The following is a 23,625-nucleotide window of genomic DNA, read 5'->3' as shown; positions in this document are numbered from 1 at the left end:
AAACGCAATTACAAAACAGTGTGCACGTGTACACTAGTGTTTGTCACAGCAAAGTGTGCACGTGCACGGAGAGGTTCTCGCACTGGGAAGAGAGGTTATCTGTAAGTGGTACAATTCTGGATAATTTTTGCTTCGACTTTGTGCTCACTTATATTTTTGAAGGTTTTCTAGCTTGAATACATATTATTTGCATAAAAATACAAGAACCAAAAATAAGGTGAATAAAACGAAAATCCTCCCTCTTTGGGGCCTTCGTGGGGCCCCCTCCTGCCCCACTGTTTCAGTGGGGCCCAGGGCAGGACAGGGACGGCGGGGGACACTTACTCACGATCTGTCCGGCTGGCAGCACCTGCTCCCCGGTGTCGTTGGGGAAGGAGGGCACCGCTGAGGGGAGGAGACTGCGTGTCAGCCAGGTCGGCTCAGCACGCCGGCCGCCCTGGGTGTCTCCGCACAACTGGAGATGCAGGCAGGACAAAAGCGTCCACCCTGGGCTCCCCCGCCCCCAGAGCCCCGGTGCCCCCCGGCCAGAGCCTCACGGTAGCAGCGCGGGAAGCCCGTGAAGCCCTCGGCGCACGCGTCGCACCGCTCCCCCGTGAAGTTTGGCCGGCAGTAGCAGCGGCCGGTCAGGTCCTCGCACGTCCCGTCGGTGAAGTCCGACTCGCAGTTGCAGCCTGGGTGGGGCCGGGAAGTCATGAGACCCCAGCCCAGGGCTACCAGGCCCCAGGGGGTCAGCTCCAGGAAGCGGCAGTCTTGCCCCCCCAGTCTGGGCAGTGGGATGAGAGCCGTGACCAGGCCTCCCAGAGTGGTGTGAGGGCCCCGGGGATGCAGACCCTGCTCCCCTGGACACCCCGCCTAGGCCAACCCCACTCACGGCGGCAGGCATAGGGCGAGTCGAGGGGGTGGTCTGAGGCGCGGTAGAAGCCGGGCAGGCAGCGTTCACAGTTGATGCCGGTGGTGTGATGCTGGGGGTGTGCAGGGCCACTGAGTTCAGGAACATTCCCACCCCTAGCCCCAGGTGACACAGCTGTACCCTCAGCCCCACACCTGACCTCGTGCACAGGGCCCCACCCATGCCGAGAGTTCTCGGTCTCCCCTGAGCCCCCATCACAGGCCTGGCAGCAGCCCTGCCCCACCTGGCAGTCGATGCACACACCCCCACCCTGGTAGACGTTGTCCTGGTTCTGGCTGGCATTGCGCTGGGCCACCTCAGGGTCGTAGTAGCAGTCGTGGGCGTGGCCGTGGCAGTTACAGGCTGGAGAGGAGGGGGCTCAGCTGTCAGCAGGCCCTCCATCACCCCGCCCGGCTGGGACCACTGGGACCCCCAGGGGCACATCCCACAAACCGTGGGTGACCCCAGATGTGGGCTGGCTCAGGTGGCAGAATGTGCCACGTTGCCTGAGTGTGCCAACAGCACACGTGTGCATAAGTGTATGTGTGAGCATTGTGCAAGCATGAGTGTGAACGTGTGTGTGCACTGTGTAAGCATATGCATGTGAACGCACGTGTGAATGTGTGGGTAAGCACTGTGTGCAGGTGTGAGCGATGTCAGTGTTATGTAAGCACCTGTGCACGTGACTGCATGTGAGAACATGGTGCCAGAGTGTGTGTGAGTGTGTGTGTACAAGGGGGGCACTCACACTGGCACTCGTTGGCACTGTCGGTGGTTGCGGGCTTCCACGGCTGCTGGTTGAAGCCGGGGCAGCAGCGGTCACAGGAGCCCCCGCACGTGTTGTGCTGGCAGGCGCACTGCAGCCTGTGGGGGACACGGCACAGGAAGGGCTCAGCCCCACCATGGACCGAGGGACACGAGGAGGCAGATGCTGTGCAGGGCCTTTGTGGAGGGTGGCAGCTGGGGAAGGGCTGTGTGTTGGTGGGTGGGCCCTGGGGCAGGGCACTGAGTGGTCAGTGCAAGTGGCCCCTGTCCGCAGGTCGGCCTGGAGCCCTGGGTCCTTCAAGATCGAGCTATGCCCTCCCCACCAGGGCTAGGACCCAAGGCCAAGCTCACAGCCTTCCTGGCCAGCTCTGAGGCCCAGGTCTCGCTCAGCAGGCAGCCCTGAGCTCAGCCAGATGCTCCCATACGTCCAGGGCACCTCCCCAGGGGCAAGTGGCCAAGAACTGCTTCCTCTTCCAACCAGGAGTGGACACCAGGCGGAGGGCTGGAATCCTGCCTGCTGTCTTGGAGAGCAGTTCCTGTTGGCCCAGTGGGCAGGGGGACAGCTGGTCACAGCTGAGGACTGAGGTTGCAGCCACCTACCGCACAGGACGCCCGTGCCAAAGCCCCACCTCCCGGCACACACACCCACAATCAGCGGAGGTGGGGCAGGGATCACAGCCCCGTCCCGGGCTGTTTGCTCTGTGCCCGGGCCAGCACCACGGCTGCAGGGCTGTGCGTGTCCTGAGCCGGACCCCAGGTGCCAGTTGAGGAAGATGAGACCCAGAGCTTCAAATCACAGGGTCTACCTCGTCCCCCACGAGGGTCCCCAAGGCCTTGGGAGTCAACCCTGCTGCCTGTCAGAGTCCAGGGACATCTGGAGGGCCTCAGGGAAAGAGGAAGTGGGAATGACCTGCTACAGCCAGGTAATCACAGGAAACCGGTCTGTGTTCACCCAGTGCCAAGGATCTGCAACCAAGGGCTTGCAGCCTGTGTTTGCTTTTTCAATAATCTACACGGTCAGAGCACCCCTAAGCCAAGAAATTAACATTTAAAGTGGTACCAGGCTGGTGATGCCCTGGGGTGCTTGGTGAAAGCCCTCACAAAACCACTCTGGAGGGATTCTTCCCAATGTAGGGCACATGGACATGACACAGATGAAGCCCTGCTGAAGAACTCGCAGAGACAGCGCAGCAGGGTCGGCCAACACGGCAAACGCGGGACTCGACCCCAGAACTTCACTTAATGGAGCAGTCGAGTAGAAACCGTAAAAGAAGGCTGTTTAAAGATTATAACCAAAGGACTCTAAAACATCAAAAACGCAATGCTATGAAAAATAGGCAGATGTTGACTAAAGAACCAATCAGAACGTCTATAAAGGAAAACAAAATTACTGAAATTAAAGATGCAATCAATGGGCTACCCAGGTCAGACACAGTTGGAGAGATTCAGAGGACTGAGGGAACCGCCCAGGAGGCAGCTCAGAAGACAGAGAGGTGGGAACATGAGAAGTTCTGAGACAGAAGGAAACGAGAAGTTCCCATCTACATAAGGAGAACTCCAGAAAAAGAGAAGAGGCAGAGGAAGGGAGAGCCGACAGTCAGAGAGCTAACGGTCCAGCGTGGTCTTGAATTAATGAAGATGCTTTTCTCAGATTCAAAAAACTTGAGTCCTGAGCAACAGAAAACATGTCCACTCCTCAACACTACAGACTAAATTTGCAGAGGACCAAAAGAAGATCATGGAAACATCCAGAAGAGGCAGACAACGGTGCAGGTGACGGCAGACTCTCCCAACCATCAAGAGACGCCAGAGACAGTGAGATGCTATCTCCGAAGTGTCGGGAGACATGACGTCAACTAGGAACTCAGCAGTCAGCTCCACCATCAGCCAAGGGTGAGGCAAAACAGCTGTTTCCAGACGACTAACAGACTCCCGTGGAAAGAGCAACTAAAGGATGCATTTCAGGCGAAGGAAACCAAGTCCCCAGGGTGTAATGAGAACAAGGGACTGGGGAGACCAGCGGGTGGCTCTAGGGGCAGTGGTGATGGAGGTCTGCTGGACAGAACCCTGCACCCGCAGCCAGGGCTCTCGGGCGGTGTTATAAGGGAGACTGTGGAAGAGCTGGCTAACCCTGGAGCTGGTTAAGTTAGGTATGCCTGCCTACAGTCAACAGAATGAGAAAAGAAACGTAAGGGTCACCAACTGCCACAGACTGAACGTCTGTCCCCCAAAATTCACATGTGAAACCCACTCCCCAAGGTGATGGTGTGTGGAGGTGGGGCTTTGGGAGGTGATTAGGTCATGGGGGTGGAGCCTCATGAATGGCATTCATGTCCTTATAAAAGGACCCCAGAGAACTCCCTCGCCCCTTCTACTACATGAGGACACAGCCAGGAGGTGTCCTCTGTGAACCAGGAAGCAGGTCCTCACCAGCCTCTGGAACTGTGAGAAGCAAATGCCTGCTGTTTATAAGCCACCCAGTCTAGGGTACTTTGTTATAGCAGCCTGAACGGACTCAGACACCGAGAGAAACTTCCAACTCAAGGGAAAGGGGGAGGATGAATGAGGGGTTCAGTACAGAGCTGGGAAGGCAGTCAGCACTCAAAATGATGGTGGGGGTGATGGAGGCGGGAGAGAGGGTGCAGGTGGGCTTGGGGGTGCAGTGATGTTGGAGGAGGTGATGATGAGGGAGGTGGTGGTGGTACAGGTGAAGGTGATGGTGGTTATGGTGGTTATGGAGGTGGTGGTGATGGAGGTGGTGACGGTGGTACAGGTGGGGGTGATGGTGGTGATGGAGGTGGTGGTTATGGAGGTGGTGGTGATGGAGGTGGTGACGGTGGTACAGGTGAAGGTGATGGTGGTGATGATGGTGATGGAGGTGGTGGTGATGGAGGTGGTGATGGTGGTACAGGTGGGGGTGATGGTGATGATGGTGATGGAGGTGGTGGTGATGGAGGTAGTGATGGTGGTACAGGTGGGGGTGATGGTGGTGATGATGGTTATGGAGGTGGTGGTGATGGAGGTGGTGACGGTGGTACAGGTGGGGGTGATGGTGGTGATGGAGGTGGTGGTGATGGACGTGGTGGTGATGGAGGTGGTGACGGTGGTACAGGTGAAGGTGATGGTGGTGATGATGGTGATGGAGGTGGTGGTGATGGAGGTGGTGATGGTGGTACAGGTGAAGGTGATGGTGGTGATGATGGTGATGGAGGTGGTGGTGACGGAGGTGGCGATGGTGGTACAGGTGAAGGTGATGGTGGTGATGATGGTGATGGAGGTGGTGGTGATGGAGGTGGTGACAGTGGTACAGGTGAAGGTGATGATGGTAATGGAGGTGGTGGTGCTAGAGGTGGTGATGGTGGTACAGGTGGGGGTGATGGTGATGATGGAGGGGGTAAAGGGGCAGAGACGCACCAGCTGGAGGGGCAGAGCTCTTCCTGGAGGAGAGGCAGAGGTGGTAGAAGAAGGGTGCAGGGGGAACCTGGCAGACTGATATTTTGGGACGTTGGTGTGTGACGGAGTGCTGGTGTTTGTGGTTCTGGGGAAGACACCCAGCCTGCGCCATCACTCGTGCCCCGCAGGGTGAGCTAAGCTCAGTCCGTGTCCAGATGCAGGTGAGTCACGGTGGAGGCCGGCGCCTTCCCAGCAGGTGAGGCCAGGCCCGCCTCTCCTCCGAGGCCAATTTGGCCGCCCAGTGGGCTCCCTCCCAGCCGTCATGAGTTCCCACTTGGCACCTAATTTCCCAGAGCAATTAGCTACCCCTGAGCTCGGCGCCTGAAGCTGCGGGAGGAACCCAGCCTGCCTGAGCCCTCCAGCCAGGGTGACGGCACCCCTCCCTCCTTCAGACCCGTTGGCCACAGCTGGAGAGATCTGAGGTCTGCCTCTCGGTGCAGCTTTGACCATGAGAATAGGGGTGAGTGTCTGGGCTTCACTCGCCTCCACTATAAGATGGGGTGTGCACAGAGCAATAAAACCCCAGAAGAAGGCTCAGAGCAGGTCCAAAATCCAAACGCATGAAGGGTGGGTCTGCATGATTTCAAGGTGAGGGAAGAACCCAGAGGAGCTTGCCAGCTCCCTGCTGGGGGTGCCCAGGAACCTTGTCACAAGCTCACCATCACAGGCTCTGCTGCGCCTCTCTCAGCACCTTCTGTCCAGCCCCGTACCTGCTTCATGAGCCCACAGCACTCAGCCCTGCAGGACCACTGCGCTGGGTACAGGTTTGCATGTTCCCTGTCTCCCCAGAACAGGTGCTCCTGGGGCTGGACTGTGTCCCCAGAGCAGCAACAGCCCAGGACATGTTAGCTGAACACACGGCTGCTGACGGAAGGAAGGAGGGAGGAACAAACGAAAGAACGAATGAAGGAAGGGACCGCTGCCAGGCTGCTTCGAGGAAGAGGACAGCCCGGCCCAGTGCCAGGCTATGGCTGTGAACTCAGGTGAACACTCGCCAAACTCAGGGCGCCCGGAGCCACTCAGGCACACAACACCTATTGGCAGCCTGTCAGATGCAGACTCCTGGGCTCTGCATTACCGGCCGACTCTGGGTGGGGCCTGGGTCTGCTGCCTTGCTGTGCGGGGCTCCGAGGAGGCAGAACCTTGGGGGCAGGAGGTCAGAGCCGTCAGCTGCCTCCAGCTTCGTGAGCAGAGGGCAAGTCAGACGGGGGTCTCTGGGTGACTGCCCGTCCTAGGCCGCAGCCCCTGCCTGTGGTGGGGGGCGAAGGTCAGGGGTGGGGGCAGCAGGGACTATGTCGCTGTGTCCTGAGGGCAGGTGGAGGAGCTGGGGTGGGCATCCCACCCACCCCTGAGGACCGAGACAGCCAGCCTCAGGCCGATGACCTCCCTCAGTGACTCCCCTCCACAGGGCCCCGGGCTTCTGCTGAGGCGGGAGGGGCAGCTGGTTCAGGGGTCCGGACAAGATCCTCCTTCTACTGGCAGCAGGGCAAACAGGCCCAACCTGGGCACAGGGCACCCCCAGGGAGGCTGCACATGGCCCCTTCCCCCACTGCGCACATGAGGAAACTGAGGCCACAGGCCGGTGCAGGTCACATGGGACCAGGGACACAGTGGGCAATGGAACTCCCCCAGGGTTGGGCAGGGGGTGAGGGGGACAGGCAGGGAGCCGCAGGTCTCACCTGAAGGGGTCTGTGGGGTCTTTGGCATCACAGACATCCGCGTGGCCGTGGCAGACACAGCGGCCGCCAATGCTGATATCCTTGATGCTGTAATAGTACTGCACCCACGGAATGAGCACTGTGGCCCGCCCACACCAGCCCAGCCTGGCCCACCCGGACCACCCACACGGCCAGCCCAGCCTGCCCGCTCACCCGGCGGGTGACGGTGGGGTCCCGCAGCGCCTTGCCCATGAGGTGGCCCAGCAGCGTGTTGGTGCGCAGGAAACGCAGGCGGATGTTGGTGGCTTTGGTGAAGTCGCGCAGCAGGGGTGAGGAGGAGAAGTTCGCGGCCCCGGGGCGCCCATTCACCAGGGACACCACGATCTGCAGACGGGCGGAGGGTCAGGCCGGGGCCTGGTGGCCACCACCAGACCAGCCGAGACCCCACGTGCTGCCCTCCGCCCCGGGGCCCACCTCGCCGTTCTCCAGGGGCACTATCCGAGAGTACTCCGTGGTGCAGACCACATCGTCGTCCCGCGTGACGCGCTCCAGCGTCCGCGGCCCGAATCGCTCAAGGCAGTCCCTCTTGGAGGCTGTGGGAAGCGGGCCAGAAGGTGAGGGCACCGGCCCTCAGGAAAGCCCTGGGACCCTGGGCCCCACGGCAGGGCCCCGGCGTGCCTGGACTTCCTGAGCCCCAAGGCCTCAGCGGTGAGGCAGGAACGCTGCCCCACCAGCCCCGCAGGGTCCTGCTGAAGAGAGGGTGGCACTCGGGCTGACGGAGCAGCCTCCACAGAGGGCACAGCGGGGGACCCGCGGGCCCCTGCCCATGCCCCGAGCCCAGGGACTCTGAACTCGCCCACTGCGCGAGCTGACCCCCGGGGCCTTTGCTGCGCCTGTCCCTCTCTCCACAGAGAACAATATCCCCCTGGATGGCCCTCCTCAGCCCTGTCCTTGGGGGACAGCTCCAGACTGCCCGTTAGAGGACTGCCCCGCCCCCACTCTTGGGCCATGGAGTTTCAGGGGGACATGTGACCCACCCAATTGGAGCATCCTCACCAACACGACTGGTTGGGGTGGCACATGACATGGCCAGCCAGTGAGTGTGGGTGCAGGGCGCCCGTGCTCTCCTGGCCAGGCCAGTCGCCTTCGTCACCTCAGGAGCTGCCAGAGCATGAAGCCAGTCCAGAGGGAGCCAAGAGATGGCACGAAGGACGCCTGGTGCCACCAGCCCCTGGACGCAGCCGTGGCCCACATCAGGGACGGGAGCCGCTCAACCCCACCTGCCTTGGGGAACATGCACCTGACAGTCCTGACATGAGCACAAGCAGGGCGTGAGGGCAGGCCTGGTGTCCAGAAACCTCGCGAGAGCACGACAATGGCAACCCACCCCCAGGGACACCCCCAGCCAGCCCCAGGCTCCAGGAGACTCACAGGCAAAGAACTGCCACGGCTGGTAGGTGTGGCCGAAGTCTGTGGACCGCTCCAGCACCCAGAGGTCCGGCCGAGGGGAGTTGGCAAACTTGATGAGCACGTACGCCACGTGGAAAACCTGTGGGGCAGGGAGAGTGTTGACACCTGAGGCCCCTGCCACACTGCTTGGGCCCGGCACACACACCTGGAGGGCCACTCCACCCTGGAGACGGGCTCCCTTTTCTCACAATGAACATCTGTGGGTTTGCCTGGACCCAGGGGAGAGGGCCAGCTGGCTCAGGGAGGGGCCCATGGCCACTGAGGCCTGACGGGGGACACAGAGATGAATGGTGGGAAGCCGTGGTTTCTGAAGGGCTCCCCTCCTGGGCCTGGGGCCCAGGCCACCTGCCCGCCCCATCAGCTCAGAGAACCACATTGGTCTGTGGGCTCTGAGGCTGTAGACAGGCCTGGTGGGGGCTGGGGCCACATGGGGCACAGGGTAGGGGTAGCCTGTTTACAGGCCCCAGGCGGTGGGGCTGGGCAAGGTGAGGACAGGAGCTCATCCCACTGTCCTCGAAGCACTGGTGGTCAGGCTGGACAGGTGGGCCCCCGGCTCCCAAATGAGCCTGGCCTCCTCGCACAGCCGGCAGGTGAACCCCCTCCTGGGACGGGGGCCTTGTCCCAGCCTCACTCTGGTCACCCTGACATCATTCTCAGAGCCAACTCAGGACCTGCCCCCTTCACCTGCTGATCAGTCCACGGCCAAGGAGGCCCCCAGGGGGCAGGTGGCATGAGCAACTGGGGCCCAGCCCCTGCCATTGTCAGGAGGCCCCAAGAGGGGAGACAGATTGGAAAATGGGCCCTCCCCAAGCCCGGCGGAGCAGACCCTGCCAGCCCAGGAGTCGGAGGCTGGAACTTCACTGGGCCCTGGGTTATGTCAGGGGAGCACCCAGCCAGGGGGACGGGGAAGCTGCTCCTCCAGAGACACCCAGAACCCCCCCAAGCCCCTGCCAGGTGGCCCAGGCCCCCCTCTCCTGCTCTCCTCCTGGGTCTTGGCCTGACCTCACTCCCAGGGAGGTGCCCACACCTCGTCTCTCACCTCTTCCTGGCCAGAGGTCAGCAGCCCTGGACGTCCCCATGTCCTGCACCCCTAGGGGCTTGGTGGGGTACCTCCCTGGCCATCTGCCCCCCTGCCCTGCAGCCTGGCAGGTCCTAGCCTTGGGCCCCAGCCCCACCTGGCACATCCCACACAGGGCACTTCAGACACCTCTTCAGGGAAGCCCTCCTGACTGCAGCCCATCCTCGTTGGCCCAAGGGCCCCAGACATGTAGAAACACGGGAAGGGGTAATTAGGTGCCCCTTTCAAGAGGCAGCTGCCCCATGGAGGCTGGTAGGGCCCTTCCAGATTGGGGAGCAGGGCTCTCACTGCCAAAGGCACCCCTCAGATACTTACAACTCCTGGGGGCATAGCACTAGACGGGGCATCCCCACGTCAGCGCCTGGAGCCCCTACCCCAGGCCACAGCCCCCAGCAAAGGGCTCTGGTCCACTGAGAACAGCCCGTGGACTCAGGCAGAAGCACCTGCCCAGCTTGTGGCCTCGATGACGAAGCTGGGCCATCGAGACCCCCGAGAGGGTGGGCACCTGTGCAGGCTTCACTCTCACATCCCCGGGTGTACACATCCACCGTTCCCCCGCACACACACCTCTGGGGGCGGCCCCCCGCACCCACCCCCGCCTCGGCCACCCCTACGTGCTGACGATGGTTTCCAGGCCTCACAGCTCTGAGGGCCACCAAGCACCCCCCGCCCCCGGCTCAGCCTGAAGCCAAGAGAACAACAGAGCCAGACAGGCCATTTACCAGGCTGGGCTCTGCGGGCTATGTTTGGGCTCCAAGGAGACCCACGCAGGGCAGGCGGGGGGACATGGACGCCCCAGTCTGCATGGGAGGGCAGGCACTAAGGAGGAGTGGGAGGCCCCAGACAAAGGGCAGAGACACAGCTAGTGGACATGCCACATGTAGAGGGCACCCGTGTCCACTCGGGGGCCTAGGATGAGCCACACTCCCACCCCAGGCCCGCTTACAGGGGCATCCCCAGGTGGGCTTTGAACAGCCCACTGGCCTCAAGGGTGATGTCACACCCCAGGCCACCCAATGCACCCTCAGCAGGGCCCTGCCCAGCCCAGGGGACCAGGTCCCCTTCTGGCACCTGCTGCTCTGGATTTCTGCCCCAGACCAGCTGGGCTTCTGTTGGCCAGCCAGGCCCCGGAGCCTAGGGGCCCCACAGGGCAGAGTGGGAGTCCCCTCCAGGGCTGCCAGAGGCCCACAGTCACCCCCCAGCCCTTGTCAGCCTGAGGCCGCTGTGGTGACCCCATACGAGAGACGACAGAGGGACTGTGGATCCCTTGTGGCTCCAGCCCACAGGAGGCACAGGCTACTAAGAATCCAGGCGGAGGGGGAAGAGTCCCAGGACCCGGAGACACACCCATTCTGTGTCCGGCCCTTCCCGGAAGGTCTGGCGTTTGCAGGAGCAGGCCCAAGTGAAGCCAGGAGAGGCCTTTCCCGGGGGTGGGAGCGGGGTGGGCACAGGGCTTTTCACCCACTGCCAGGCTCTGAGGTCATCTTCCATTTTGCCCAGCCCGGTCGGGGGAGGGGCTCAAGCCTCCGGGGGGACGGACCCTACACCCAGGCTGGCACCTTGGCCACTGCTCAGGCATTCCAGGGAGCCCTGGTGGGGTCGGAGGGCCTGGGGGGCCGAGGTGTGTGTGAAACACAAACGCAGGCTGCTCTTGGGGAGCCGACGGCACGGCCCCCACCAAAGGCCCCCGAGGAGATTAAAAGCTCCCGTCAAGCCCCCTGGGACCCACCCCCGCCTTTCCCTGAGTGAGGCCACCAGGCTGCACCCTCCGCTGGCCAGCTCTGTCCCTCCCCCAGGTCGGCGGGCCGGTCGCATTTTTCCCAGCTGAGAGCACTTGCACAAATATTGACTCGAAAACACTGATCAGGCAGGACAAGGGTGGCATGGGACCTCTGCGCCCACGCCCGGCACGCCGGGATGAGCTAATGCAAGACCCTGCCTCTGTCTGTCTGTCCACCTGGTCATCTGTCTGTCTCACAGGGGCCCCGGACGGCTGTCCCCGAGGCCCTGGCCCAGGCCGGAGGGGAGAGAGGGTGTGCACCCAGTGCTCCCCATCTACCCTTGACCTGATCCCAGCTCCCAGGGCCACACAGCCGCCCTGGGCATGACCCGGGGGCGGGCGCAGACCCCTGGCCTCCCTGGACACAGCCCTCCCCCTGCCCCGCCCGCTCCGCTCCGCTGCCAACTCGCGCTGACCTTTCCTGCTGCTACAGATTCTGTGCAGAAGGAAAAAAACGTCTTTTAAAGCAAAAGCCACAAAAGCCTCCGAGCTATTTTTAACAATCTGGCTATTTCGGGGCAGGCACGTCTCCAGGACAGCAGCCGGACCTGCCTCTTGGCCACCACCCCCCGGCCCCCACGCCCTGCCTGACCATGGAGGGCCAGGACTCCCCAGGAGGGGATGTGCCCCCAGGACCACTGCTTGCCAGGGTGGCGAGAGCCCGGAGGGCACGGGGTCGGGTGGGTTCCAGGCTCCAGTGGCCGTGCGGCCCCAGGCGGTCACCTCCCCTCCCTGGGCATGGGGCAGTGGGAAGATGAACACAGTGCAGGTGTGGGTCAGACTCGGTGCCTTTCAAGATGGCGCAACAGTTCCGAGACCCCTGGAGGTGTGCAAGCAGAAGCCACCTGGCAGGGACGCTGCAGAGGACACCCGAGGCCACACCACACACCCTGGTGTCCAGAGGCAGAGTGGGGAAAGGGAGTGTGCAGGGGCCAGGGCTTCGGTCTGGACAGCACGGGGAGGGCTAGAGAGGAAAACTGGTGCTCAGATCCCCCCAGGTCTCTGTAGCCCCTGGGGGGCAGGCAGTTGCAAAGGGTGACTTCCGGGCTCAGGCACCCACGTCACCAAGGGCAGGGCCACGCTGGAACCCCCGGGAGAACAAGGGGGTCAGGGCCAGCACACCCACCTCTGCCTGGGCCCGTCTCAGGGCTGGGGAGACCCAGGCCAGGCCTCGTGCCCCTGTTCTGGGGGAGGGGGGACCCAGCCCCCACCCGCCGGGCTGGGCGGGTGAATCACCAGGCAGTCTGTGACTCAGCCCCGGCCCCTCAGGAAGCAGGGCCCCCTGGCGATTCCTGGGGATGGGCCAGGGTCCCAGGCTGTGGCCGGGTGGAGGCAGGAAGCCCCTCCTAGACTAGGCGTCCGGGCTAGCTCCCTGCCCCTTCCCCTGGGAGTGAGCCCTGGGGCACCCTGACCTCCTGGACCCCCCAGACTGTTGGGCCGGCCTTCGGGGCCATTGTGCTGAATCTGCCCAGCCCAGCCCCCCCCAGGTTTGCCCTCTCCTCAACATGTCCACCCTCTCGGCAGAGACCCCATCTGGAAACCTCGATAAAGATAAACACCACAGCAGGGGCAGCGGGGCCAGGCCGGGGCAGGGCGGGTGTGTCTACTCAGGCCCCCAACTGGGTAAATAAGCATAGCCGTCAGCACAATGAGATCAGGGAGCCCGAAAACAGGCCACACGGGGACCCGGCTCCAGAGAGACAGGGAATGGAAAAGCCACTGCTGGGAAGAAAAACAAAACATGGAAATCCAGAGAGGACAGGCAGAGGCGCTGGGGACCCCCACTCTGTTGGGCAGGGTGCCTAACTGCAGAGCTGGGTGGGGGTACTTTCAGGGAATGGGCGGGGGTAGAAGGGCCCCCGACGGGTGTGCAGGAGCTCACCAACCAGAGTGGAGGACAAATGCCCCATGTGGCCCACACCCTCGATAGAGCTGGGTCTGGGGGGCACTCAGAGGCCCCCAACCACCCAGAGGTGGTCTTGGGCCCCCTGCCTTGAAGGGGAGTTTTCAAGTCCCACCCAGTGCTCCCTGCCCCGTCCCCTCCTCCCTACAGCCCAGCCCAGGTCAGGCCAGATGGTCAGCCCCAGGCCACAGGAAGTGCAGTTTATCCCAAGGGGACCCCGAAACCCAAACAGTTTAGTCTCCGATGAGCAGTACTGCAGGAGACCAATGCCGTGGGGTTTGTTTAAAAACAGATGGAAAACGGGAGCCGCCAGGGCCTGGGGGGTCCAGCGTGAGGTGGTGGGGGGCATCTCTGTGTGCCCAGAGACAAGTGTGCCAGGAGGGCCACGTGCAGCCAACGAGGGCGAGGGTGGCAGCAGTGGGATGTGCAGGGCTGGGGACGGGCGGCCCCTCTGGGCAAAGCACAAGCAAAGGCAGGTGCGTCAGTTCTCGTGAGAGACGGGGTCTGTGTGGGAGGAGGGGGCCCAGCCCAGGGATGCCACCAGGACCCCCATGCTGTCCTCCCCCAGGGAGCCCAGCTCCAGGGGCCACGTCCAGCCCCGCCCCGCACCTGTCCTGGCCACTGGGCTCTGTAACCTGAGCCTGGCCAGCCTCGGTCGCATTTCCTGCCACTTCCCTTGAATAACCCCGCTGACCCTCACGGATGCTGGCCACATGGCTGAGCGCCCAGCCGGACCCGGAGAGCCAGGCCAGCGGCCACGGCCTCGTAACCCAGCAGGCCAGCAGGCACGTCGGGACCAGGAGGCCTGCCCAGAGAGGCCTGAGCCGGCCAGCCTCCGAGGGCATGCCGCCCAGAACTGCGGTGGGCAGAGCTGCACAGGGAAGCCCAACAGCCAAGGCAGCCGGTGTGTCCTGGGGCCCTTACAAGGCACAGGTGCTCTCACTCCCACGGACACAAGAGGAAACTGAGTCCGGGAGGCACGGAACGCAGACAGCCTGGCCGTGTCCAAGCCCAGTGTCTCCTTCAGACACCAACACCGGGGGCCTGGTCACTCAACACTGGCGCTCAATTTCCCCATGTGCCCAGGGAGAACTCAGCCCCCTGTGGTCAGCAGCTTCACCAGGGCCTTGCTCCCTGGCACCCCAAGCTGGTGCCAACACTGGCGCCCTGTCTCCCCAGTGTCCCCCAGGGAGGGCACAGACCCCTCACCCTGGTATTTCTAGGCCCTCAACCAACACTTTTGACTCACATTCAACCACCCCAGCCTACACCCCGATGCCGGCCCCAGGTCCCCCTCTGCACCCCTCCATCTGGCCCTCCAGTCTGCTCCCCTCCACCGGCTCCAGGGCTAGGACAAAGGGCCCTCCTGCCCCATCACAGGGCACAGGAGAAGAAAACAGCCAGAGAGGATCAGCATTCTTCACCTGAAGCCGGATCTAGGGAATGTGGGCTGGGCCAGCAGGTAAGGGGAGGGGTCGGCTGGGGAGAACCCCTCCCCCACGGCCAGGACACCAGGGGGATGTCTGGAGAGGGAGGGGAACACCTTGCCAGCCCCAACTCACCCTGCCCAGCTCCTTACTGCCAGTGGCCTAAGGGGGACAGGGCCTGGGACCCCATGGCAGAGCCCCTTGGGGGGGGTGGGGCACTTGAGTCAGGACCGGCCCTGCTGTGCAGCCTGAGCTGGGGTGGTCAGAAACAGCGCCAACCATTCCCTGGGTGCAGGGAAGGAGGGGCAGGAGGCCCCCGGGGAAGACAGGAGATAAGACGAACCCCCTGGCCCCTGGGAGGACCCCTGGGCAGGTCACCGCTGGACTCAGTCACCAGCCATGGAGCCTTCATGTGCCCCCGCCGCCTCTTCTGAGGCTGGCACCCATCAAGGCCCAGACCAATGACTTGGTTCTCTCAGGCCTGAGCACAGCCGAGGTCCACACTGAGAGGAGGGCAGGGAACCAAGACCTGGGCCTCTCGGTGCCCTTCCCAGTCAGGGCTTTGCTCCTGGAGCCTCGGTTTCTCCATCTGCAAAAGGGGAAGGAGAGGGTCCAACGGCCCCCCCACCCTACTCTGGGATGGGAAAGATCAGAACAGGATGAGGTGTGGTCTGAGGAAAGAAGGAGCCGGCTCACAGAGGCCCCACGGGGCTCCGCATCCCGAGACACCGCAGGGACCAGGCCCTGCCAGCCCCAGCTCCTCCCGCCAGGCGTGAGCCGGAGGCCGCAGTGCAGCTCACTCGCCCCCTTTCTCAGTCCTCCCAGGGGCATGAAGGCCTCCTGTGCCCAGTGCCAGCTGCCCCCGCCCCTCTTCCCGGGGCATCCGCTCCAGATCCCAGAACAAAGGCCGCTGGCAGCGCGCGCAGGGGGAGTGCCCAGACCCACGGCCACTCAGCCTGCTTCCTGACAGAAGCCCCAGCCCCACCCCAGGACCTGCGCCTCAAAGGACTGCCTGGACCCCAAAGTGGGAGAGCCTCAGTCGGGGGTCAGGACCCCTGGACCGTGCTGGCTTAGCCAGGCCCCTCCTGCTTGGCCTTCTCCCATCTGCGTCAGGGAGAGTGTGCACAGGGTCCTCCCTGGGGACATCTCTGACTGTGGGCACCAGCTGCTCCCGTCACCAGACCTGGAGGACTTAGGGCCCACACCCCAGGGTGCCAGTGAGGGCCAGTCAGACACATCCCAGGCCCACTCCTCCGGAACGCTTCTCCCCAGTGCTCCGGCCCTCCCTACCGCCCCTCCAGAGCCCTCGCATCCCTCTTCCTAACCTACGTAGGGCTCCTCGACCCTCAGACTGGGCACCGACGGCAGGACCTGGTCTCTGTCCCCGACCCCGCAGGCAGGGGCACTCTGAGGGACCCAGGCACTGCTGAGCGGCTCAGGGAGGAAGGGGCAGTGGGCTTCCTTTTTCCAAAAGAGAAGGCAGTGAATGCGGGAATTTCCTCTTGAATTCCACAGAGGCTCATCCCCAGGAAACAGACTCCTCTCACCCGAAGGGCTGGAAAGCAGTCCCTCCGCCCCACCAGACTCCAGGGCACACAGGCGGGCAGTCTCTCTGCTCCCCTGCCCACCCCAACCAGGGCTGGCAGCTCCTTCGCCCAAACCAAGACAGGGGCTTTGTGGATTCATCTGCTAAAGGGAGGAGGGAGAGAGGGATAGGCAGATGGGCAGGTGGGTCAATCTCTCCCCACAAATTTCTCCCCTGGAAATGGCCCCTTTCCCCTTTGTGTCATTTTACAGTTGGGGAAACTGAGGCTTGGAGAGGCAGGATGTGCGTGGTGAAACCCTCTCCCTGGCCGAGGACCCGTCTACAATGCAGATGCGCTGCTGCTCCGACATCTCCAGCGCAGTTCACAGATGTCGAGACGGAGGCTCAGTGGGCCACAGGGCCAGGAGGGGGCAGAGCCACAGTGCGTGGGGCAGGGTGACATCCCAGTGCCTCCTCAGCCCTGCCCACTGCACCTTGAGCAGGGACCGCGCCCACCTGGCCCCCTAGGGTTGCCAGGGAGACTGGGCCTGTGCGTCCAGCTAGGGCCATCACCCCTCCCCCAGACTGCCCAGGCCTGTCCCACCAGCTCTGCGTAAGTTCCCTCTGACTGACCCAGGGTGGGGGCAGGCTCCACTTCCCCTCCCACACCCCCCCATGGTGATGCCAGAGAGAAGGGGATCCCGGGGTCACTCAGGGCTTCTGAGGTCCCTCCCAGGCTCCCAGAGACAGGAAAGCAGAGACGCAATGAAAACTCAGTGAGGGAAGGGAAATGGGCAGAGCCCTACCCACACCTGGGCCAGGTAACACCACCAGCTGGGACCCCCAGGCAGGGAGCCCATGATGGGCAGCCCTCCCCAGCCCTCCCCTCACCCACCTGCCGTTCCCCCACCGACTCTGGCTGGTTTTCCCCGGGGCATAACAGCTAATCCACATCCCGGAAATTCCGGGCCACTTGCTGGGACTTGAACCCACTCTCCTCACAGCCCACCCACCCGCTGGGTCAAGCCTGCAGGCCTCCAGGCCGGGGGTAGGAGGTACCTCAACACCATACCCCAAACCTGCCCCCAGCGCCCGCCCTTCCAGCCAGGCTCACGGGAGACACTTCACCCCTCTCCTCTAACACCCTCAGGATTGTAGGGGATGGGGGCTCAGCAAGGAGCAGAGACCCACCAGGTCACACCCCATGACAGTGCCAAAGCTGGCCTGGACTCAGACCTCTGGACTCATGGTCCAGTGTTCCCTCCCCGCCCCTGCCAACAGGGTAGGGGTCTGAAGGATCGACTTTGTAGCCCCGACTCCCAGGCAGGCCCAGTGCTGGCTGCTTCAAGGCTCGGCCTCATCTACCCGCCCCCTCCCCACCCCGTCCCAGGATGCAAGGGGATTGCTGGCCCATTTCACAGGCCAGGACACCAAGGCCAGGCGCCTGGGCAGTCACAGAGAGAGAGGGACACAGCCTGTGAGAGTTGGACCCGGCCCAGGTCCACCGAGGGGGCTCCTTCGTCACTGAGAAATGCCTGCCCCCCTCCCCCCACCCGCCTGCACAGGAGCCTCGAAGGCCAAGGTGGGCCCTGAGCCGGGGCCTGAGCAGGCACACCTGACCCCGGCGGTGGCCTCCACTGCAGCACAGGTATCCCAGGAATGTCCACTTCCTGGCCTCCTCCGCATTCCTGGAGCCCCTCCCACAGGCCAGCAAGAGCCTGGCTCCCTGCAGAGGAATTCCTCAGAGTAAACACGAGGGCGCCAGGCCAGGGACTCACAGCATCTCAGGCCCGCCTCCATGCGGGCCCCTCGGTGCCCCTCACCCGACCCCCCACGTCACCTCTGGTGAGCCCCCCACAGAGCCTGCTCCTTCCCTGTGTGCCAAGGATGTTCAAAGAACCAACAGAAGGGCCCACTGCCATGCCTATGTCCATGCCAGGCCTGCCACCAGCAGCCCGTGTGCCCAGCCTCTGGGCCCCGAAAGCCAGCTCCGCGTGGAGACCTCACGGTCCATGCCCCACAGTAAGCCCTCGGCCAGAGACAGGGTGGGGGCTGCAGCTAGCAAAAAAGGGACTCTACCTGGCCCAGGTCCAGGGTGACGTTGACCTCATTGTACTCCAGGCCACGGGACAGTGGCGGGCTCTGCCACCAGCGTTCTGTACCATCGATGGCGTTGCTCACAGGGTGTGCCCTGTTGCTGTTCGCGGCCGTGCAGATGTCACAGTACTGGCCCTGTGGGGGAAGGAGCAGTCAGATGGCTGACAAGGGCTGGGACTCCCCCGATGCCTCCAGTCACCCTCCCACCCCACCACTCTGGCCTCCACCCCTAACCCGCAGACCCTTGTCCACCATTCACTCATTCGATCGGCAAACACACATCGAGCACCTACTGTATTCTCGACTCGGGATACGGCTCACGTGAGAGATGGGCACACACCCATCACAAAAGCAACAGGAGAGCAGGGAGGGAGAGGGGCACCTGTTTCAGGCGGGGAAATCAAGGCAGGTCTCTCTGAGAAGGTGGCATCTGAGGCCTACACTGTAATGGGGGTGTGCTCCAGGCAGAGGGGCTGCCTGTGCAAAGGCCCTGGGGCAAGAAAAAGCAAGGAGTAAGTAGCAAGAAGGCCAATGTAACTGGAGCTGAGGGGGAAAAGGGGCCAGTGGAGAGGCAAGTCACAGCCCCCTACAGACAGAAGGCCTGGGATCATTTGGAGGCGAGGGGTCCAGGTGGCCAGGATGATGGGAAGAGCCAGACCCTCTCCCTGCCTCCACCAGCCCGTCCCCGACAACCTCCCTGTCAGGCTCTCACGCAGAGCAGTCAGGATTAGGGTCTCCAGAGAGACAGAATTAAGACATTCCGGCAGACTGAGGGGACAGGCTGCAGAGCGGAGGCATGCGGGCAGCCGGCAGGCGAGGCCCGGACCTGCTGGCTCTGCCGCTTCTGAGCCCTGGGACCCAGCCAAGTCACGGCAGCTGTTGAGCCTCAATGTCCCCATCCGAAGAGTGGGGGTAACGCTGGCACCTGCCTCGGCCACTGAAGGATTCACGGATCCCACATGGGGCCTGGCAGCTGCTTCTGTCACGGTCCAGCCACCTGCCAGGGGCCTGTCCTCTGACGGGACAGAGGAGGCTGCCAGCAGGGCCTTGGCCTGCTGTCCCTGTCAGGGGGAGCAGGTGCCGGGAGCCTGGGGTGGGGCTCAGGGGCACAGCTGGGCCCTGGATGAGGGCAGGATGAACCCCCGACCCGGAGGAAACCAGACCTGCTGTCCCTCCGCACACAAAGGCAGCCCTCTGGGACTTGGCACTGATTGAGGCCCGAGAGGCCACGTCTGGGAAATGTGGCCATCCCACCCCTCCCAGCCTCCCAAGGGGCCAGACCTCATCCTAGGAGTCGGAGGTGGGAGCGCGGGAGATTCCCTGCCCCCACTCCCAGGCCTGGCAGCCACAGAGAGCCCCCAGCCTCCACGGATGCACAGTGTGCCCCTGCCACCCCTGGACACATCTGCTTCTGGCTTCCACTGTGAGCCCAGGATGGCAAGACCATAAGGCAGCAGACCGGGCACCCAGCCAGCGGGCTCCCAAGACCCTTGTGTTGGGTGCTTTGGGTCACCCCGTCTCAGACCTTGTTCCTGCCTGGGGGCCTTCGCACCCTCATCTCTTGTCCTCAGTCTCAGCTCAGCTGTCACCTCCTCAGCAGGGCCCCAGAGCCCTAGACCACCCAAGACGCTGACCTGACAACCTGCCCATGCATCACGCTGCTTTATTTATCCTGCGTGAGACCTGGAACTGTCTGCCTGTTAGTGCTTCTCCATCTGCTGCCTCCCTGGCCGAGGGCTCAGCAGTGGGGGGGCCACACCTGCCTCCTCCTTAACTGCAGTCCCTGAGCCCACCACCCAGAGCTGCCATACTGAGAGGCTGGAGCAACAGAAGATACCCAGAAAAAGTGGCAGATCTGTGGGCCACACTGCCAAGCTCAAATGGGACGCCCAAACTGGAACACAGGGCTCTGGCTCCCCAGGCCTGCGGGGGCTCACAGCGGGTGAGCAAGGGAGGGGGCTCGAGGGGGTTCCCGAAAGCACCGCGCATGTGGGTGCAGGTCGTCAGGGGCCTGGCAGAGTGGGGGTGGTCGGGGGTCTTCTTGGAGGAGGTGGCCAGGGCCATCTGGATGGGGTGGCGGGCCATCCAGAGAAGGCTGCCTGTGGTCAGGACCCTCCCAGGGCCGTAAGCACGATGGGGAGGCTGCTCAAGGGTGGAGGCAGCCCAGGGAAGTTTCTGCTCAGGCCACCCCGAGAGTCAGAGAGAGGTGACTCTTGTCCCCACACGGCCAGTGGGGGCCACTCAGTGACATGGGCCTCCTGCCGGCCTCTCCACCTAGCTTTGGCTCACAGCGGACAGGGCTGGGGAAACCAGGCTCCCTCCGCCCCTCCGCTGCAGAGGGTCCTGCCAGGAACAGTGCGAGGAAGCAGGGAGCCGTGATAAAGACTTCCCCTCCCAGTGAGTCACTGCACTGGCAGCCGAGGCCCCGACTTCCCCTGTGGGGCTGGGGCCAGCCCGGAATTCCTCCGATGCCCACCTGAGGCTGCGAGGGCCGGGGTCCCAAGTTGCCCTCTGCCTGCTCCTCTGCCCACAGGATCGCCTCACCCAGGCCCCAGCTGGGACGCCCCGGGCCAGCTTCTGTCCATCTCCTGCAGGGGGCCCCTGGGAGCTGCCGGCCTGCAGCCTTGGGCCCATCTTCCGCGAGCCACCCTCCATGTCCACACAAAACTAGGCTCTCAGGATGGAGAGAAGGGAGGCTTCGCCTCCCTGGCACCTCCTGCGCCCGGCCACTCAGCCGCAGACAGGGCCTGCAGGCAAGGCCAGGGTGGTGAGCAGACCCAGAGCCCCCAGAGGAGAAGGCGGGGGCTCTGGCAGGTTCAGCTCGTGTCCGTCGGACCAGCCGGTCTTCCTACCAGGCCCGGCAGCCTCGGAACAGGGGCGCTAAACACTAAGTGCCAGAGACTCCCAAAGGGAAGCTTCGCCTCTCTGTTGGTAGACCACGAGCAGGGCTGATGGTGCTCACTCAGGGCCGGCTGCCTCGTGTGCAGCACCACGGCCACCGCCATCTGCCAGGCGGTCACTGTGTTTAGGACAGCTTCCCAGGCTCCGTGGGTCAAGCTCATAACTTCAGGGGACCGGGCCCTCACACCGTGCCCATTTTACAGACGAGGAGAATGAGGCTTAGGCAGGGAAGCCTCACAGTAAGGAAAGACAGAGGAGAGGGGTTTGACCACGGCCACCAGCTCCCAGGTGGCTCCTTCAGGCACTAGGAGGGGCAACAAATGGCCTCCCAGCAGGGATCCACGCAGCTGCCCCTCCTCAAGGGCCTGCGGTCCCAGCCCAGGCAACAAGGGCGGGCAGTGAGGAGGAGTGGTCTGGGGTTCAGAGGCGGCCTGGAGCCTCGGCTGCCAGAGCGGCAGATCCCAGCTGAGCAGTGAGGAGGGAGTGAGGAGGGGTGGTGGGGCTCAGCCAGGCTCTCGGGGCAGCTTTGGAGACCCCCACACAAGCTCCTTCCCTCAACCCGGCCCCTCTGACACCAACCAGATGCGCCACGGGCCCATAACAACCACCCAGATTTCCACTGCTCACCCCAGCCAGATCCCGGTCTGGCTGTGCACCTTCAGGGCTCAGCTTCCCCTCTGAAATGCTGGCTTGAGACCTCCCATCTCAGCTGTGCTGGGCTTAGAGGAGAGCGTGCAGGTGAGCCCCGGACCCCGAAGGAGGCGACACCTTTGTCCCAGGATGGCTGCCACACCAGGGACCCCTCTCAGCTCCTCCTTCCACTGCGGGGCCAAGGAGGATGGGGAGGCAGGCAGTGAAGGGGGCCCAGCTGAGGATCCTGCATTCATCGCCCACCCCAGCTCATCCACTCTCCAGCTACCCGCCTCCCCTCCCCCAGCCTCTCCTAGCAGGAAGGTGGCCGCCAGTCCCTGGAGGAGATGGCTCAAGTTACCTCGGCCTTGGGGCCCCCAGACTCTCCCTAAAGTTCAGCAGGGGTGGGAAGAGGGGCCCAGCATGGGGTGTCAGGGAGCCCCTTACCCTCACCCCCAAGGCTGACCCCAGGAGGCCATGCCGGCCAAGGAGCCTCGGGGACCCCGGGGACCCCAGCCCCCAAACTAAGTCCCCTAGTCTCAGCAGCGGTGCTTCCTTGGTCAGGTGTCCATGGGCGGGGCCTCCTAACCCATTCCCCACCCACAGGCTTACGCCTCCGGAGGGCGTGCCTCCCTGAGGGTCTTCAGGGATAGAAACCACGTCTCTCCAGGGCGAGTGAAGCCCACGGACACCACCGACTGTGGAGCAGAGACGCTGCCCCTCATTCCAGCTCCGCGTTCCCACCCCCAGTTAAAAATCCCCTCTTTGCCGCCCCCCTCCTTGAGGGTCCCACCGAGTCCCTAGACCTCCTTTGCTGTGGGGCAGTGAGAGCCTCCTGTGTCTGGCCCCAAACTCGAGAATCCCCGGCCACTCCCGCCCTCATCCCTGTCCCATTCCGACGCCAGCAGGTTCCAGCCTGTCCCAGGGGAAGGCGGAGCGGGCCCGCCCCCTCCCCACAGGCAGCCGGCGGCGGAGGCCAAGCCCCGCCCTCGCCGGGATCCCGGGACTTGGGGCCGCCAGGGACTGGGCACCCGCCCCCCTCCTGCCCCGCCACCGCCGCCGAACTCGACCGGCGCCTGGCCGCCCCCGGGTCCGCGCCGGGGACGCCGCGTCCCGCCTTCTCGGGGGGACGCCGCGTCCCGCCTTCTCGGAGGGACGCGCAGTTATCGGGCAGAGCCTGAGTGGCCAAGTTGGGGTCCCTTCCGTCCCCCGAAATGCGAAACCGAGGCGTCGGGACGGGACGAGCGGCTTCGGCCGGTACCTGGGCTCTCCCGGCCCGTGGCGCCCCCCGCCGAGTCGGGCTGGAGTTCCAGAGTCCGAGCCAGATCTGTCCCTGGCGCAGGGGTCCTCGGGACGGTGTCCCCCTCACCCCTCCAGCTCGGCGGCGACCCTGCCCGCGGCCCGCGCTCACCTGGATGGTCTGGTTGGGGTCTCCGCCGGCCACGGGGCCCCCCACCAGCTTGCAGTAGAGGTCCTCGGTGGGGCGTGGGGCGCCTCGCGCCGGGGCCTCCTCGCCGCAGGTGGCCGAGGCGGTGATGCGGGCGCCCTCGGCCAGGTTGAAGTAGGGCGGGTGCAGGCTGAAGCCGTCGCCCGCCGTCTCCCGCGCCCGCGCCCGCGCCGCGCCCAGCAGCGCCAGCCCGGCCAGCAGCAGCGGCGCGGGGCACCGGAGCCCGCCCGCGCGCCGTGCGCCCCCCGCCAAGTGCCGCGCGCCTGACTTCGCCATCGTCCAGCTCGGGCCGCGCTCCCCGTGCTCCAGGGACGGCGGGCGCCGCGGGACCCCGGCGGGTGTGCAGCGCGGCGGCGGTCCGGCTCGCTCCGCCCGCGGACGTCAGGCCCCGCCCCGGCCCGCCCGGGCGCCCGAGCCCCGCGCCCCGGGGAAGGCGGAGGCGGGGGCGGGGGGGGCGGGGGAAGGGCGGCTGGCGGCCTTAACCCTTCGGACCCCGGCCCGGCCGGCCTCCCGGAAGGGGCACCTGCTGGCCCCGGGCCAGGCCGTGGGAACGCGGCACCGCCGGGCCCCCCAGGGCGTGGCTCCCCGTCCCGGGGGGACCG

At 64.2% G+C, this 23,625-nt stretch overlaps 1 protein-coding gene across 3 annotated transcripts in view; it reads right to left on the bottom strand.

Annotated features, from left to right (window-relative positions):
- The window catches only part of LAMA5 (laminin subunit alpha 5), a 59,249-nt gene extending 35,916 nt beyond the window's left edge, over positions 1 to 23,333 (bottom strand). For 2 of the 3 annotated variants that reach the window (XM_087445020.1, XM_087445021.1), the window contains exons 1-11: positions 22,988 to 23,333; positions 18,028 to 18,180; positions 8,197 to 8,314; positions 7,240 to 7,358; positions 6,979 to 7,149; positions 6,787 to 6,884; positions 1,638 to 1,753; positions 1,134 to 1,252; positions 872 to 962; positions 537 to 671; positions 325 to 384 (exon numbers count right to left, since the gene is read on the bottom strand). In XM_087445020.1, the coding sequence (XP_087301146.1) occupies positions 325 to 384; positions 537 to 671; positions 872 to 962; positions 1,134 to 1,252; positions 1,638 to 1,753; positions 6,787 to 6,884; positions 6,979 to 7,149; positions 7,240 to 7,358; positions 8,197 to 8,314; positions 18,028 to 18,180; positions 22,988 to 23,299 (1,492 nt within the window). In that variant the 5' untranslated portion in view covers positions 23,300 to 23,333. The remainder of the gene's footprint in view (positions 1 to 324; positions 385 to 536; positions 672 to 871; positions 963 to 1,133; positions 1,253 to 1,637; positions 1,754 to 6,786; positions 6,885 to 6,978; positions 7,150 to 7,239; positions 7,359 to 8,196; positions 8,315 to 18,027; positions 18,181 to 22,987) is intronic. The other variant, XM_004430521.3, reaches the window with a different exon arrangement.
- Positions 23,334 to 23,625: the final 292 nt, after the last annotated feature.

This window comes from Ceratotherium simum, chromosome 21 (genome assembly GCF_057802395.1).
Source record: "Ceratotherium simum simum isolate JZ-2026a chromosome 21, ASM5780239v1, whole genome shotgun sequence".
Lineage (NCBI taxonomy): Eukaryota > Metazoa > Chordata > Mammalia > Perissodactyla > Rhinocerotidae > Ceratotherium > Ceratotherium simum.
This window is presented reverse-complemented; position numbering and strand designations above follow the sequence as displayed.